This window comes from Dissoconium aciculare, assembly GCF_010015565.1.
Source record: "Dissoconium aciculare CBS 342.82 unplaced genomic scaffold K489scaffold_2, whole genome shotgun sequence".
Classification (NCBI taxonomy): Eukaryota; Fungi; Ascomycota; class Dothideomycetes; order Mycosphaerellales; family Dissoconiaceae; genus Dissoconium; species Dissoconium aciculare.
The window spans coordinates 2,624,304-2,639,867 of NW_022984952.1; the positions used below are offsets into that span (position 1 = coordinate 2,624,304).

The 15,564-nt window shown below is 52.0% G+C and overlaps 8 protein-coding genes across 8 annotated transcripts in view; 6 read left to right on the plus strand and 2 right to left on the minus strand.

The window, feature by feature from the left end:
- Nucleotides 1–1,273: 1,273 nt before the first annotated feature.
- K489DRAFT_367974 (nicotianamine synthase) lies at nucleotides 1,274–2,257 on the plus strand (the record flags this gene model as incomplete). The annotated part of the gene is made up of 1 exon (XM_033602907.1): nucleotides 1,274–2,257. The coding sequence occupies one exon, from the start codon at nucleotides 1,274–1,276 to the stop codon at nucleotides 2,255–2,257; it is 984 nt and encodes a 327-aa protein (XP_033463833.1).
- Nucleotides 2,258–3,469: 1,212 nt separating this feature from the next.
- K489DRAFT_311835 (uncharacterized protein) lies at nucleotides 3,470–4,750 on the minus strand (the record flags this gene model as incomplete). Its single annotated transcript, XM_033600811.1, has 1 exon — nucleotides 3,470–4,750. A coding segment is annotated over one exon (1,281 nt), but the record flags the coding sequence as incomplete, so codon positions are not given.
- A 656-nt stretch (nucleotides 4,751–5,406) lies between these two features.
- Nucleotides 5,407–6,117, plus strand: K489DRAFT_306907 (uncharacterized protein; the record flags this gene model as incomplete). The annotated part of the gene is made up of 1 exon (XM_033600572.1): nucleotides 5,407–6,117. A coding segment is annotated over one exon (711 nt), but the record flags the coding sequence as incomplete, so codon positions are not given.
- On the plus strand, nucleotides 6,085–8,741 carry K489DRAFT_313559 (TPR-like protein; the record flags this gene model as incomplete). The annotated part of the gene is made up of 2 exons (XM_033600946.1): nucleotides 6,085–6,305; nucleotides 6,359–8,741. Coding segments are annotated over 2 exons (2,604 nt in total), but the record flags the coding sequence as incomplete, so codon positions are not given.
- Nucleotides 8,742–9,411: 670 nt separating this feature from the next.
- K489DRAFT_125639 (uncharacterized protein) lies at nucleotides 9,412–10,073 on the plus strand. Its single transcript, XM_033599001.1, has 2 exons — nucleotides 9,412–9,895; nucleotides 9,950–10,073. The coding sequence occupies exon 1, from the start codon at nucleotides 9,514–9,516 to the stop codon at nucleotides 9,847–9,849; it is 336 nt and encodes a 111-aa protein (XP_033463837.1). The 5' UTR covers nucleotides 9,412–9,513; the 3' UTR covers nucleotides 9,850–9,895; nucleotides 9,950–10,073.
- A 516-nt stretch (nucleotides 10,074–10,589) lies between these two features.
- Nucleotides 10,590–11,791, minus strand: K489DRAFT_125641 (uncharacterized protein). The gene has a single exon (XM_033599002.1). The coding sequence runs from the start codon at nucleotides 11,529–11,531 to the stop codon at nucleotides 10,695–10,697; it is 837 nt and encodes a 278-aa protein (XP_033463838.1). The 5' UTR covers nucleotides 11,532–11,791; the 3' UTR covers nucleotides 10,590–10,694.
- Nucleotides 11,792–12,878: 1,087 nt separating this feature from the next.
- K489DRAFT_351602 (uncharacterized protein) lies at nucleotides 12,879–14,067 on the plus strand (the record flags this gene model as incomplete). The annotated part of the gene is made up of 6 exons (XM_033602448.1): nucleotides 12,879–12,958; nucleotides 13,013–13,268; nucleotides 13,322–13,384; nucleotides 13,435–13,749; nucleotides 13,803–13,998; nucleotides 14,061–14,067. Coding segments are annotated over 6 exons (915 nt in total), but the record flags the coding sequence as incomplete, so codon positions are not given.
- Nucleotides 13,695–15,564, plus strand: part of K489DRAFT_125754 (uncharacterized protein) — a 3,790-nt gene continuing 1,920 nt past the window's right edge. The window contains exons 1-3 of the mRNA XM_033599003.1: nucleotides 13,695–13,749; nucleotides 13,803–14,687; nucleotides 14,747–15,561. Coding sequence (XP_033463840.1) covers nucleotides 14,150–14,687; nucleotides 14,747–15,561 — 1,353 coding nt within the window. The 5' untranslated portion in view covers nucleotides 13,695–13,749; nucleotides 13,803–14,149. The remainder of the gene's footprint in view (nucleotides 13,750–13,802; nucleotides 14,688–14,746; nucleotides 15,562–15,564) is intronic.

A 15,564-nucleotide genomic window follows, 5' to 3' on the forward strand; every position in this document is an offset into this window, starting at 1 on the left:
GCGTCGTCTGATGATACTGTTACCTGTCGGTGAGACTCATCCCGTGTCCGAATCGGACGACCATCCCGTGTCGAGCGCTCAGCGATGCTACGGCAAATATATGGCATGTTGTATTTGCTCCTTCCGAGGTACAAGATCTGTACAGTTGCGCCATTTGTGCGTCGAAACGCTCAGGGCATCTGACTGTCCACGCCTGATGCCGCAAGGAAGAGGAGAATCTTGGAGGTGCTTTTGGGATGTGACGTGCGAAAAAAGTATCATGCACTTGTCTTGAAACGATGCAGCGTCTGCATGGGTGCAAACCTTGGAATTGTAAAACCTTAGGGATAATTCATGGGCGCCAAATAGCCCGTAGCAGTCCGCCTTGCCTCGCTGGACCGGCCCTGACACCTACCATGTATGGTACTGTAGTCATGGTTGTAAGTCGCTTGCCTTCTCATGAATAATGATAAAAATCTATTCATGCTGGAGGAGGAAATCGTGTTCTGCTATGCATCGGGTACTTACCTTAGCGGAAGAACACACCAAGCAGGGTCCTCCCAAAACGATCGTTCCAAGACTTTGAGGTCGTTACACAGCGCGCCGAATTGGCTTCCTGGCGCGGGATAATGTGGAGACGAACTTCATCAAGGTCGCAACGACTAGGACGCTTCCAGCAAGGACTCAGGCTGACATTATGCGTAAATCACCCCAACTAAACACCACTAAACCACCCGTTTCCTCCCACCCACCACCACTATGACCTCGACCTTTGCTGCATGGAGAAAGTAACGGTGCTGGACATGTTTCCTCGAGTGGTTCTCACGTTCTCTAGCTCCACCACCACCACCACACAGCGACCCGGACGAGCATAGGAAAGAAAATTTATGCGTGGAGGCAACGTGGAGGGGACTTTGTCTTCGGCAATGGCCCTGTGCCGGTGTCGCCGCCGATGCTACTGTTGCTGTTGCTGTTGCTGTTGCGTTGGCAAGATGGATGCGGGTCGTGGTGGTGCCCTTACGTTAATGACATCGATCCCATCGGGTTGAATCCGAGTAGTGTATTGTCACGAGGAGAGTGGGAATGGTTCATAAAGACCTGGAGGGCGCCATCTTGGACTTTCTTGGAACTCTACTATCTAGCTTCCTCTTGATTTTTGAGAACTGGTTTTCGTGGATGATCATTCGGAGATATCCATTACTCGTATAGAAGAAATATACATCGACAGCTTCGACATATCCCTCAAGAGCACTGCTAAGGATCGATCATTCGTCATATTCCTCTATCAGCAATCATGTCGACCTCCTCTGAAGCTCCTATCCAATACCTCGTCAAGCATGACAACTCCAACACCACTGATGCCGTCACCGGCACAGTGAGCCGAAAGGCCCTCGAGCTTCCCACTCACGAGAGCCGAACCGAGCGCATCATCCTCGGCGTGCTCGCCCTCTTCGAAGCCATCTCCAACCTTCCTTCCCTCGAGCCCAACCCAGACAATGCCGGTCTCTTCAACCAACTCTTCGACTTGGTCACCATCACCAAGACCACCCTCACTGAAGAGGAGACCATCCTCAACGACCCACGAATCACCGCCATCGTACTGCCTCTGTGGAAGACCTGGGGTCTGGGCGAGTACATGCTGGAGCGAGACTTTGCACACCAAATTCTAGCCGGTAGCTCTCCCGCCGCGGCGTTCCAGATCTACAACTCCTTCCCATACATCGACCAATACCGTCAACTGGCCCGCATGGAGGCCAACACCATCGACACCGCCCTCGGCGAGCTTCAGTTGCCTCCAGTCAAGAAGATGGCTTTCCTCGGCTCCGGTCCCACTCCTTTCTCATCATTGTGCTTCGCTGAGCGCCTGGGTCCGGACGTCCAACTCGTCAACGTCGACCGCAACCCTGAGGCGATCAAGCTGGGCAGTGCGATCGTCTCACGCTGCGGCTTCAAGAACATCTCCCACACACAGGCCGACGTTGCCACATTATCCGAGGAGCTACAGTCCTGCGACATTGTCCACTTCGCCGCCCTGATCGGTGACACTGCCCAGGAGAAGCGTGACTTGCTCATCAGCGTTGCGAAGAACATGCGTCCTGGTTCGTTGATCCTCCTCCGCAGCACCGACGCCCTAAGATCTCTGCTCTACCCTCGCATCGATGTCGAAGAGGACGAGATCCTCAAGTTGGTCACTCCGATCGTCGCCACAAGGTATTACGGCGCGGCGACGTCGCTGACAGCGATCATTGTGTGCGTCGACGGCGTCAAGAAGAACTAGAGTTCCCCTTATGATCAAGAGAAGGAAGGGAGGTAAGAGAAGACATTGATATCCATTTGCATTATGAAACTTTCGGGGCGCGGTGTGTACCTCCTGGGGTGGTTAATTGAAAAAGGAGAAAGCATTATTCTTTGAGGGAGACACGAGTGGCGGGAACCCGGATTTGTTGTCAGCGTCCCGCATCTGCTCGATGAACCATAAAAGTTATAGTCATCGCCATTATCACGACAATAAATTGACGGCCATATCTAGATCTTCCAATTTGTCGAGAGAAACTTATGCATGATTTTTATGTTAAGATAGGTAGTCATTCATAAACAGAACAAACAGAGAAATCGTTATTGCATTCATCTCAAATAGGTTATACTGGTTGATCGATGACAATTGCCACGTGAAATCTTTTTTTCTCCAGCAACGTCGACTTCCTCGGCCGTCAAAAGAGCTGGCACAACAATAAAATAGCGCCGTGGCTGTCGTTGCTCCTTTCGAGATGATGTGGGCGTTTGTCTCGTGCTGTTGCTGCTGTCCACCCACGTTTTGGTTGACGCAATTCCCGCCCTGACCCATGGCGCCCCTCCTCGTGGGGATTTTCCCGCCCGCCCGCACGGATCTACAGCACGTCCAGGGCAAAAACTGTAGGTAATTCTGTTGCGAACCCCCACTCGATCTCATCACCTCTTTCCACGCCACCATCTGCCTATTGCATGGATCTTGATCATTTCCACGCGGAGATGATCTTTTCGGATCTGATAACAACACCGATGATCAGACCTGCTTCTCGACCTGAAGCATGATCTTTGCGGCGCGGCCTGATCTGAACTTCAGATGAACGTCGATAGCTATTTGGAAGCGTCCCGCAGAGGAAGCTTCGCCGGCTGCTTAGGCCAGAAACTCAAAAGAGCTCCCTTGTTCGTCGACCTGTCTGCGTGCACCAGCCGCACTACCAAAATATGTCAACTCCGATGCTGGAGACACAAAGCGATCAAAACATGACGAGGAGTGATCGAGACACATACCTTTTCTGCTGAACAACCCTCATCGTGAGAGCGACAAAACTCGCTCCGACAGCGGCTACACTGTCTGATCGTCTTCGGCCCACACTGGTTACAGGATCGACCGCAGCCGTAGCAGTGTAGATGAACGTTCTGTGTTCAGCAAGTGAACAGATTAACCAGTCAGTGTGGCGTTTCTTCCCAAACATGTTGTATGCGTTCAACCCCACATGCCATTGCTCCCGGCGCCACTCATCATTTCCATAACAAGGCAGTTTTCAACACAGAGGCGGGAGAATACCTTTGTGGTTTGACCTGGAAGCTGCGTTTCGGCTGAATTTGTTCCATCAGTGGTGTTCGGAGATTGTTGGTCGAAAGTGGAGATTGAAATACTCCGTGTATTCGGTAAAGAGTAGCAATCTTCGCACCAGAAGTGGTTGCACTGCTCGCACCAACGATCGCGAAGACAATCTTCGCAGCGCAGAATCATCTTAGGAAAGTTGCCTCTCCCACCAGGAATTGGTCGGATCGCAGCACGGACGTTAGACGAGTGTAGAGGTGCAGGTCCGAGAAGAGGGAAAGCAGTATTGTCACTTTTGCCGAACACTGCAGGACCCTCGGGACAGGATTGGCACGTCTCGCATCCATGTGGACTGAGTGCAACAGTGGCGATGGTAGGTTGTAGGAAATCTTTGCTCTCGACTTTCGTGATGTCGTGTCGCGGACCTCTACACAACACTGCGTCGAATTGAATCAGACCTTTGCAGACTTGAAGCGTCTCGGGCCAATCCGAAAGCGGTCGCTTGAGAACCCGTCCAGTGTCGCCATACCACAGATCTTCTTCGTGCGCGATTCTTAGCCCCGTGGTCTTCGAAACTTCACGAGAATGCTCTGCACCAATTTGCGCCCCTGCTGAGCTCATGACTCCCAGAAAGCCTTCACGAGGAGTAACACGGGCAGTCACCATTCGAGCCGAACGTGCCCCAAACACGTAGAGCGCTTTCAATTTTGGGGTACCCTCTGCTCGAGTCGGCCGAACAATATAGCGTAAAAGCTGATTCAATTTGGACATGTTCAAATGTTTAGCTTCGCGAACGCTCAAAATGCGGACATTGAAGCGGTCTTCGGCCACGATCTCACGAATCAAATCTGCGGGTACACTCATGCTGTCGAGTACCAACGTGTGCACATTTCGAAGGATTGATTGATCATGAAGCTTCGAGAAGATTCCTCGTAAAGGTCCGGCGTAGTAATCGTCCTCGGTCATGTCCTCGTCGGTCGTCTGTGCCGTCGATGTTGTTGCTGCCGGAGAACAGCTCACTGTCGTGAGATTGAGATATCGCCATGACTCAGGTGAATTTGCAATCAGTCCCCGAAACTGTCTTGATGTGCTTGATAGATCAATTAGGCTCTTGGCAGGAAGGTACGGTGCAATCTGCCCAAGAAGGAGTGATATGTTCAGAACGTCGATCAGCGTCACTGAAGAAGTTGCCATGATGGAAAGGGAGGAATTTGTGTGATCATAGCTCTGGTGAGAAGCTTTCAAGGCTTAGTTCCGTTTCAACACATCTTAGTGAAACAGTGGATAACGAGATATCAAATGATCATTGTTTGAGCTCCGGCACTGATATGGATGTTGAACTTAGTACAGTTGTACTATCTACAGTACATGACGTTAGACGACATCGGCTTTCAACGGCCATACGCAGCCGACCTCGGGAGTGACGGGCCGCAATTGACGAGAATCCCAGAAAATGCCCGTCCATCGTGTAAAATAGACTCTTGCGTCTGCAATATCCAAAAATCACAAGAGTTTTGAATTCTATCCATCAGCAGATGGAACAATGGCAGACCTCACTCTCCCAATTGGTGAAGAGATGGAAACTTGTCATATTCCGGATGCGAGACGCTCTTCGATGCTTTGGGCTTCGGCTCGACTGCGCGCTGTATGCGTTGGTGAGTACGGAGATGAATGTACATGTGAAGCTGCACAGCCTCGCCACATGCATGAAGCGAGAAAACCCTGAGCCGCCTTCATGAGCCCAGGCTCGTAGATATGAACTCATGAGCTCTCAACTCGTTACCGGGCGACGCGTGCTGCACCCTCAACCGTGACATTCCACCATGTGCGCATCAATTTCGCCAATGACGTGAAACATGCGTCTTTTGCACGTGGAAAAGCTGAATTTTCAGGTGTTTTATCCACCAAACATCCCTAAATATGCTATCGCTTCACACAGATGGCGGGCAGAGCTCGAGGCGATGCTGGCTGACGTACAGGAAAAGAAGGATTTCAACGGCTATGGTTTTCAGAAGGTCAAAGGATTTGCGGACTATGTGAAAACTCACATCCCTGACTTAGAGTGGGTCTGGATTGATACCTGCTGCATAGATCAGAAGAGCAGTTCAGAATTGACAGAGGCTATTAATTCGATGTTCCGCTGGTATCGCGAAGCTGAAGTCTGCCTTGCATACTTGCAGGACATTCCTTCAGTGAACGACCATTCTCTCTTCGAAGCGAGTGACTGGTTTCGGCGAGGTTGGACCTTACAAGAATTGCTGGCACCGACCATTGTAATCTTCCTTACACAGGACTGGCAGATTATTGGGCACAAAGGATCGAGCGAAACAGGGCGACAAGGGACTCCTCTGCAAATTGGCTCATCGTTGAACAACCGCATCGCTGCCATCACTCAGATATCGGAGAACATACTACAGGACTATAGCAACAGCCATGCTATGAGCATCGATGAACGGATGCAGTGGATGGTAGGTCGACAGACGACACGCGAGGAAGATCTTTCATATTGCCTCCTAGGCATCTTAGATGTTCGGATGACCATTCGATACGGGGATGGCAAAGAGGCGACTCGAGAGCGCTTACTCAAGAAAGCTGGCAAGTCGAAATCGACGTCCACAGCGATCAAGCCATTTTCGAACGTACCATTTCGACGGGACCCGAACTTCGTCGACCGTGTCGATCCAACGAATCAAATGCGTGCCAAACTAGATGTGCCAGCAGGCAGAGCTGCATTGGTAGGGCTCGGGGGTATTGGGTGAGAACAATTTTACAGCCTCTTGAGATGATATGCAAACTAACGCGAAGGAGGAAATCTCAACTTGCGATTGAGTATGCACGAGACTTACGACAACAAAGCCCAGAGACATGGGTGCTGTGGATTCATGCTAGTAATGCAGCGCGTTTCGATCAGAGCGTGCACGAAATCGCAGATAGGCTCAGGCTCCCTGGGCACGAAGACCCTAAAGCAAATCATCTGAAACTCTTCCAACGATGGCTCGAAAATGAGAACAATGGAAGCTGGCTGATCGTACTTGATAATGCGGACGATGCCGGCTTTCTTCTCGAGCCGCCTCCAATGGCTAGCGAAGCGCAACACGATAGACAGCGAATTGAGTATTTTCCCGTGAGCGACCACGGCTCGATGATCATCACAACACGGAGCAAGGACGAAGCATTGAGACTAGTTTTCGAAGATGATATCGTTTCCATCACTCCCATGAGTGAGAGTGAAGCTAGTTTACTCATGACAAGTAAGCTTGGGCGATGGGAGGATGAGATTAAGGAACTAGTATCCTCTCTAGACTTCATGCCGCTCGCCATCTCACAAGCAGCTTCATACATCCGAGCACGAGGTTCGCGCTGGTCGGTCCAGAAATATCGCGAAGAAATGGAAGAGAGTCGTAAGTCGCGGACAAGCCTTCTGCGATATGAAATGCCGCTGCCGAACCGAGACAAGTACGCGACTAACTCGGTATTCCTGACGTGGCAGATCTCCTTCGAGTACGTCAATGAAAATCACCGCTCTGCAGCCGATCTGCTTTCGTTCATGAGCTTCTGCGACCGACTCGCCATTCCAGAGTTGCTGATCCGTATCGACGGTAAAGATGGACACCCGGGAAATGCTGCGAGCTTCGAGGAAGACATCGTCAAGCTCCGCAGCTTCTCTTTCATTAGCGAGACAAACAACACGGAAACATGGGAGATGCATAGGCTTATTCAAGATGCAACACAAGCTTGGCTGGAGGATCGGACGATGGTCAACCATGCTCACACTCATTTCTTAAGTCGATTTAGCGCCATTTTTCCGACTGGGGATTTCGAGGACTGGCCAAGATATCGCCTGCTGTTCCCGCATGCCAAACATGCATTAACACAGCAGCCTCAAAACACAGCAACAATTCTTAAATGGTCGCACATCATGTACTATTCGGCGTATTTTGCATACGAGCAAGGCGATTACCCAACATGTGAATCAATGGCGATAGCGTCGATGATGGCCAGATCATCCCAGCACGGGAAGGCGCATGAGTCCACAATTCTTGCTATGCTCATGGTATCCGGAGCACACTGGAAACAAGGGCATTTTAGCGAGGCTGAAATGCTTGAAATGGAAGCTCTAGAGCTCAGCAAAGCAGTGAACGGCCCTGAACACCCTGATACGCTCATCGCACTGTCTCTTTTAGCTACCACATATTACGACCAAGGACAGTGGGGCCGTGCAGAGCAGCTGCACAAAAAAGTCATCGAGAAAAGGCAGGCCAGTCTTGGGATGAAGCATCGTGATACGATAAGGAGCATGGGTAACCTTGCATCAGTATACTCAGCTCTGGGGCGACTCAAAGAGGCGGCGCAGCTGGAGGAGCAGGCTTTAGATGCTTACAGGACGATGCTCGGGGCAAATCACCCCACCACGATATCAACGACCTTCAATCTAGCGGCGAGTTACCGGCTGCAAGGGCGTTGGCTCGAAGCGGAACAGCTTGCGGTACCCGGCATACGTGTGTCAGGGGCAATTCACGGTGCAGATCACCCAAGCACGCTTGTATATAAAAGCAATCTCGCGACGACACGTTCATATCAAGGCCGATACAGCGAAGCGGAGGAGATACATTCACAAGTGCTAGACAAAAGGAAGACAACGCTCGGGGCAGAGCATCCTAGTACACTCACCAGCATGAGCAATTTGGTTGTGGCATATACGAAGCAGGGGAAATATGATGAGGCAGAGCAGCTACAACGGATTTTGCTCGAAACAAAGATGGCGACCCTCGGAGCAAGCCACCCGGGTATGATCAAGACCATGATCAATTCGGCGAGCATTTATTCGGCCCTGGGACGCCATAGTGAGGCTGAAGTACTAGAGTTGCGCGTAGTTGCCCTTGCAAGGCAGATACTGGGAGCAGAACACCCTACGACACTGACCGCTATGAACAACCTTGCCTACACCTACCAGAGGCAAGAGCGCTGGAGCGAGGCGGAGCAGCTACGAGTGGAGGTACTCAAGACTGAGAAGACCGTGCTCGGGATAGAACATCCGAGCACACTGCTAAGCATGCATAACCTGGCATCGACATACATGGAGCAGGACCGATACCCTGAGGCCCTGCTCTTGCAAGAGCAGGCAGCCGATGGTTACAAAAGGGTATTTGGTGAGGAGCATCCTGATACTGAGACCGTCACCGCAAACTTGGAATATATCCAGCGCATGCTACATGAAATGCATGTCAGCAACAGCTCAGCCGCTGAGTCCACTCGCGGTAAAGAAGCGCCATCCGCAAGTGCCGGGTCGATCCCCGACGAGCATGCTCAGGAAACACAGACATTCCTCTCCTCTGACGACAGAATTGTTGAGCCCGAATTGGAGGCCATGGGCGGTCCGGCCGTGCGAGACACTGAGCAGGAGCCCGGCATCTGCATCGAGGCGCAAGACGAAGATATCAAGCCAGCCGACCGGCAGCAAACTCACGAGAAGATGGAAGATCTCAGTTCTGGTCCACAAATGCCGAGCATGACCGCAACACCGTTTGCCGGACAAGAACCGCAGGGGTCAAACACGGAGCTCGTCATTGCCAAACAAGTGCAGAACGAGGATCGGATCCGTGATGATGACGGTACTTCTCCTCGCCGACGCAGGCTTCGAGTGTGTTGGCAGCGAGTAAGAAAGGGGCTTGACCGGGCTCTCAAGAAGCGAATCCAGGGCAACGCTCGAATGTACGCCACCTCTCACGATCTCTCCGACCAGCGTTTCCAGATCTGAGACCACATACTAAGTTCCATCTCCACGCCACGCCATCGTCGTCCGCGGTCGTGTGTGCAGTAGAAGTCGTCCAACAAAAGAGACTAACGTCCCTCCCGGCGTCGCGAGCCACCCTGCGTAACGAGCCAGCATTGAACACTTTCATCTATAATATTCTGCAACAGCTGTGTCAATGCGCGCCAACATATCTGGGGTATAGACCGGAATGCCAGCTTCCTGTCGACCGCTCTACATCCAACTTGGGTTCATCTTGCAGACGCTGTCATCGATTCCGTCCTTGTGCGAAATCCGACCTGACCGATCGATCGCTTCATACAGGCACAATACAAATCCATTTACATATTCATCAGCCTCTATCGATCGCTCAGAAGTAGCTCTACGGCTACCTTCGGTATTATCTTCACGAGACGAAGGTTGCGCGATCCCGAGCGCTGCCGCCGTGGGCGTTCATGGTATCGTTTTCGAACCTCAATTGTCGAGTCATGCCGCCAGCCGAGAACTCTCGAAGAACTATGCTATGCGCCTCCGTAATCTGCCTTAGCACACCTGTCCACACCGAGGGCTCTAAAACCACTGTGGTCTACAGCGTCAGTTGTTTCGTCTGTACAGTTAGTTCTTGTGGATTGTCTAATCACCGACAGTCCTCGTGGAGATGATAACAACGCGATACAAGAATGATCAATTCAAGTTTATTTAGGAACATCATCTTCGATTGACATGAGAATTTACTCCATAAAGAACTTCAATTCATAAGGTTACTTAAGCTACGAGCGTTTCCACATCTTACGCATCAATCTACTGAATGCTTTGGGACTCTCTGCAACCCTCTACTCGTCTACTCGTAGAGTTTACTAACGGCATCACGTTGCCCTCTATCTGTATGATGCTCTCGCTTCCTTGCTCGTTATGAAGCTGGTGTAGTCGTTGACGCAAAGATGATAAGGATTCTTTCACAGATTCTATGCGAGCCGGCGAGAGCCATGACAGCTTCTCGCACCCGCGCAGCGCCCGCACATACAGATTCTCGACCTCTTGAGACTTCTCCCAGCCACTTAGAAGTAATGCAATCTGGTGACATTCTCTGGTTTGCTGCTCTTCGTCTGGACGCGACAGTGCCGCCCTCGCTCCGGTCGCCTTGGCATGTGCTGCGAGCCGAAGGCCTCTGTCCTTTGTGACCTTATTGCAGTAACACGACTAAGCGCCGGGCCTTGCAGGATCTGTACCATTTTGAGCGCCTCAGGCGCGCACATATTGATGAAGAGATTGTAGTCCTCATGATCTACGTATTCAGGCTTTCTTGCTTTCTTCGGAATGCTGTTGCTTCACGTGTCACCTTATACGTCGCATTGAAATCTTCCTTATCAAAATCAGATGAAACAGTTCCATCTATATCCTCCTGACGAATCTTCTTTCCCACCACCCGTGGCTCGTGAAGATCGCGGCTGTAAGCACCAACGTGACACCCAGTACCACTACTGGCACCCAAATGGACAGAGGCGACCCGTTGATCTCTCTTACATTCATTCCAAAGACGCCTGTCACAAAAGACAAAGGTATGTATAGGAATGCCAGTTGTGTGAGCTTCTGCCCGCGCACGGCTTGCTCAGTACTAAGTGTTGCCTGTAGCACAATTGTCGAGCTGATTAGGAGGCTGAACGAGTCCATAAGGAATCTCTCAAGAGACTGGGCTTGCACCAGAACATCTCCTAGTCTTTCGTGGGGGAATCCGACGTGTATCTGTTGCTTTTCTGCCGCTGCTTGAATTGCCTGAAGTTGTTCTGCGACTGACCGTGGTATCCAAGACTTTCCCAGGGCGACCTGTTCGCGAAGGAATATGAGGTCCTTGCGTCGATCATGAAGTACATCATTGATCGCAGCATTAGGCTTCCGGACCTCTTCGAAACTGATGCGTTTGATGTCTCTGGTAAGATTCTGTAGATTTGTCTCCCACGTGGAAGTTACTAGAAGATAGAGGAAAGTTTCAGGGGCGATGGTGTGGGTCCCGTCTACGAGCAGAATGTCAAAGTGCCATGCATGGGACAAGAATCTTCGCAGGCATTCAAAGAGCGAACGCTCGGCCGTATCAAGCAGCTGTGGCAGGACGAGACCGCCTCGGTTGTTGGACACTGGGAAGCGTAGATGAAATCTTGGTAGGGAGGATGACGAGGCCGTGCTGGGCGCCTCTGTAGCTGGCGCATCGACGAGAATTAGACCTTGAGACATAGTATTAGTAGGCGACGTGGCCCGATATCGGTCTCTGGATACTTGCAAAAAGACCCCAGCCTGTCACTGCATCTCCAGAATGACATCCGAGTGGAGGACTGCTGACCGTGTTCATTGCTATGGACTGACAGTCGCTGTATGATGCGCTGATTGCTCTGGCTGGATTGTGCTGTACCACCTGGTTGGTCTGTCCCAGAAATCCCGTCGACATGCCAGTAATGCGCTTTGTCCCACCGTGAACTCGCTAAGAGCCCTGGAGGGACCTCTGCAAGGGCAGGTCTCTTCCTCTTCATGACGGACGTGCCAAAGATTGTATGCCATGGAGAAGAACCTGCTGGGTTGGAGGCGTGTTTAGAAAAAAAGGAAGGCGAAACGTGCCATGATTTGGTAAGACCCGCAATCCAGGGCAGATTGATGTTCTCCACGACTACTATCGCACCCGAGAGCACCAAACTATCACCCTTGGGATATAGGATATCATCCAACCTCAGGGACCTGTATTCATGTCGCGCGTGATAAAATGCGCGTGGGGTATTTCCATGCAGCATTCCTGATGTGTGGAGCGCAATGGCGCGAATCTCATCTTGAGGGAAACTTGTCCAGAAAGCAGCTAGGTCTTCCTGGCCGTCAGATCGTGGGGTTGTACAATCCATGCTGCAGGGCCAGGCAAGAGAGATGTTTGGAGAAGGAAATTTATTTATCTAGTCATTCGGCGATGAGATGCATTTTGAATGAGAAGTGCTGGCGGCTACACCTTCAGGGCGGCTAGTGAGAGGGCGCGAGGGCGCATAGCCAGGCGAGGAGGCTGTGTCCCTTGAGGTGGGTCAAGCGACAATTGGAGCAGCGACAACCTTCCTGAGGTGACGTCGCCACATGGGATCAGAGGCATTTGTCAGCTGTCCTGGCCTACGAATCATCTCTTGCAGAAGCATTCATTGCGCAATTGTGTTCCTTAAAGCTGGACATTCAACAGAGCGGTGTGTCGGTCGGCGACTGTGACTTATCTCAGCGTTGGGGAGGAAAGAACAGAAAACCCTTGCGCGGCCGACGCACGGACCCGGCCAAAATCATTCTGCAATTTCTGTGACATGTCTGCACGCGCTTGCCCAAGTGGGATGCCCACACAACAGCCGTGCCTTATCGCCCTCCCGGGGGACAGCGACCGGTGAGCTTTGTAGCCAATAAATGCTGTTGTGGCTTGCAAGGCTGAGCACGCTTCCATGGCCGAAATCCTTTACAGCCCGCTATTTCCTTATGCCCCTCTTGCGCTGTTTGCTGTCGCCTTTACAAACCCTGGACGTCCTCGGACTACACGATTGTTTCTATTCGCACTCATTCTACCCCGCTATGCCTCGAACTATCACCGAAGATGATACCGGGTTACACGTACTCGTAGACAACAGTGACGACCACGAGGATGCGGTGGAGTACGCGAGACCAGCTGCACTGCTCCCGTGAATAAACACGCTGACCGCTGACAGCATTGTCGCAATACACGGTCGTGGGGCACACCCGGCCGACACGTGGTGCCAGCTCCGCGATGCCGGAGCAGACAAAAGTGATCCCGAGAGCTATATCGACTGGCTACGAGACGACAATATGCTACCCAATGTTGTCGCACATGCACGGATTCTGAGATATGGCTACGAGTCTGCATGGTTTGGTGAGAACAACATCAATACAGCACCAAGAATTGTCAGCCAACGCCTGCTGGAACAGCTTCTAGCCGAGAGAAAGGTGGGATTTACTCTGCTGTTCTTGACCCACTAGCAGAAATTGATGATTGGTAGGAGTGCCCTCGAAGACCCCTGATCTTTATCTCGCATTGTTTCGGTGGACTCGTCGTGCTTCAGGTAAGTCAAGTACCTTGGTCACCAGACCGAGACTGCTCTGACACCACTAGGTTCTGCACGATTCACACATAGAGCGCTCTCGATGGCAAGACATTTACGACTCCACCGTCGGTCTGATTTTCTTCGGAACACCATTTAGAGGCTCGGAAAAACTTTCGCAAGAGAAGGTTGTGCAGTTGGCACAGCAGAAATACGGACAAGACAAGGTCTTGGAAAGTGCGCTTAGATTTTCTCGGGCTGGGGAGGAATCGCTTGCAAGTCTCGTTGATCAATACCTACGTATTGCGAGGCAAGGGCCACGACCAAAGGTAGCTTGTTTCTATGAGCAGAAATCCACCAACTTTGCTGCTGTAGTTGACAAGGAGGTAACTAATCGGAAACCGTCATCCTGTCTTTCCTAACTGACTAATTGCGACAGGCCTCGTTCGACACTGTCTGGGTAACTGAGAGCTCAGGGACACTTGATGTTAGCGAGTCAGTGGAGAAGTATTCTCGAGCGTGTGATCATTTTGCAATCAACAAGTTCTACAGCCCAAGGCAGGAAGATTTCAAGACGTTGGTTCGAGTGGTCCAGGGAATGGTACAAGAGGGACCAAAGATTCTCGCCCAACGATGTAAGCGTTGATGGAAATGTGATCAGACCAGCTTTTGCAGTACACTAAGAAGGGCAAGTCAGTGGCAGGCACAGCGCATGATCAATATCGCGTTCCGTTCAGCCTGAGGGGCATTCCGCTAGCAGACCACTTCGTGCCACGAGAGGCAGATATGGGCCAGCTGACAGCCTTTTTTCGATCGACCGCTCCGTCTCAACGGCGGCGGATCTTCGTGGTGCATGGCATGGGCGGCACGGGCAAGACGCAGCTGTGTGCGGAGTTTGTGCGGACGCAGCGAGAGTGGTTCACAGCGGTGTTCTGGCTGGACGGATCGTCAAAAAATGCGCTCCGACAGTCAATGAGTGCTGCAGCGCTGCGACTGCTGGACGGACAGGTGTCGCCGGCAGTTGGGGGAGATCCCGCCGAACTGACACGGCTCAGCGACAGCTTTCTCCAATGGCTCTCGCGCGCGGGTAACGAGAACTGGTTGATTGTGATTGACAATGTGGACCGAGAATGGCAGAGCGTGGTGCAAGACGACCAGGCGTACAATTATCACGAATTTCTTCCTTCGGCCGACCACGGGAATACCATCATCACGACACGGCTTGCGCGACTGCAACGACCGGGGGCGAGTCTCGCTCTGGGGAGCGTTGATGACGGTCTAGCAAGAAAGATGATCGAGTCTCGAGCGGGCAGACCAGTGGACGGTAAGCGCCGATATGAGCATGCTTGTTTAAACCTGAAGTTGAACTAACGACACGAGTAGACATTGAGGCCTTACTCCTGAAGCTGGGCGGTCTTCCGCTTGCGCTCGTGCAGGCTGGATCCTATCTAAATATGACGGGCATAACAGTAGCGGCGTACATCCGAGAATACGACGAAACATGGGCGGATCTCATGCAGCGCCAAGACCAGTTCCCCCTGCAGGAGTACGCGGAGCGAAGTGTGCTTACCACATGGAAGATGTCCTACACACAGGTGCAGAATGTCGATGCGCTTGCGGCGCGCCTGCTCGACCAGTGGGCATTTCTCCACCACAGCGACGTGTGGCCGGAACTGCTATCGTCTAGATCGGATGATCCGAGTGCCGTCTCACTCGATCATCCTATCGACGACGCGTTCTCCCGTATGACGGAGGCCTCTCTCAGGCATGCAATCGGCAGCCTGAAGCATTACTCGTTGTTGTCTGTAGGGGCAGAAGACGCGCGACATTTCATCCATCCGGTGTTGCATACATGGTGTCTGCATAACATCGAGTCGGCCGAGGCGAGGCAAGAGCTGCTCGGGAGGGCTTTGCAGGTAGTGGTATCTTTCGCCAAGGGGATGCCTACGAGTGCGACGAAGGATGAGAGATTACGACTGGTGTCACACGCGAGAACAGTAGGGCGCAGAGTAGGGACGTGGACGATGAGCGAAAGCAGAGCAGAGGATTGCCATTCAATCGCATCATTTCTTGACGAGTGGGAGGCGTCCGATGTGGTGCGGGACTTGTATTTGCGAGCGCTGCGTGGGAAGGAGAAGGCATACGGCGCGGAGCACACGTCGACGCTCAACACGGTCAACAATCTCGGCCTTCTGTACGCG

Excerpts from the sequence above, each read along its gene's own strand:
- K489DRAFT_125641 (XM_033599002.1), bottom strand. The coding sequence starts at position 11,531 with ATGTCTCAAGGTCTAATTCTCGTCGATGCGCCAGCTACAGAGGCGCCC.
- K489DRAFT_125639 (XM_033599001.1), top strand. The coding sequence starts at position 9,514 with ATGCCAGCTTCCTGTCGACCGCTCTACATCCAACTTGGGTTCATCTTG.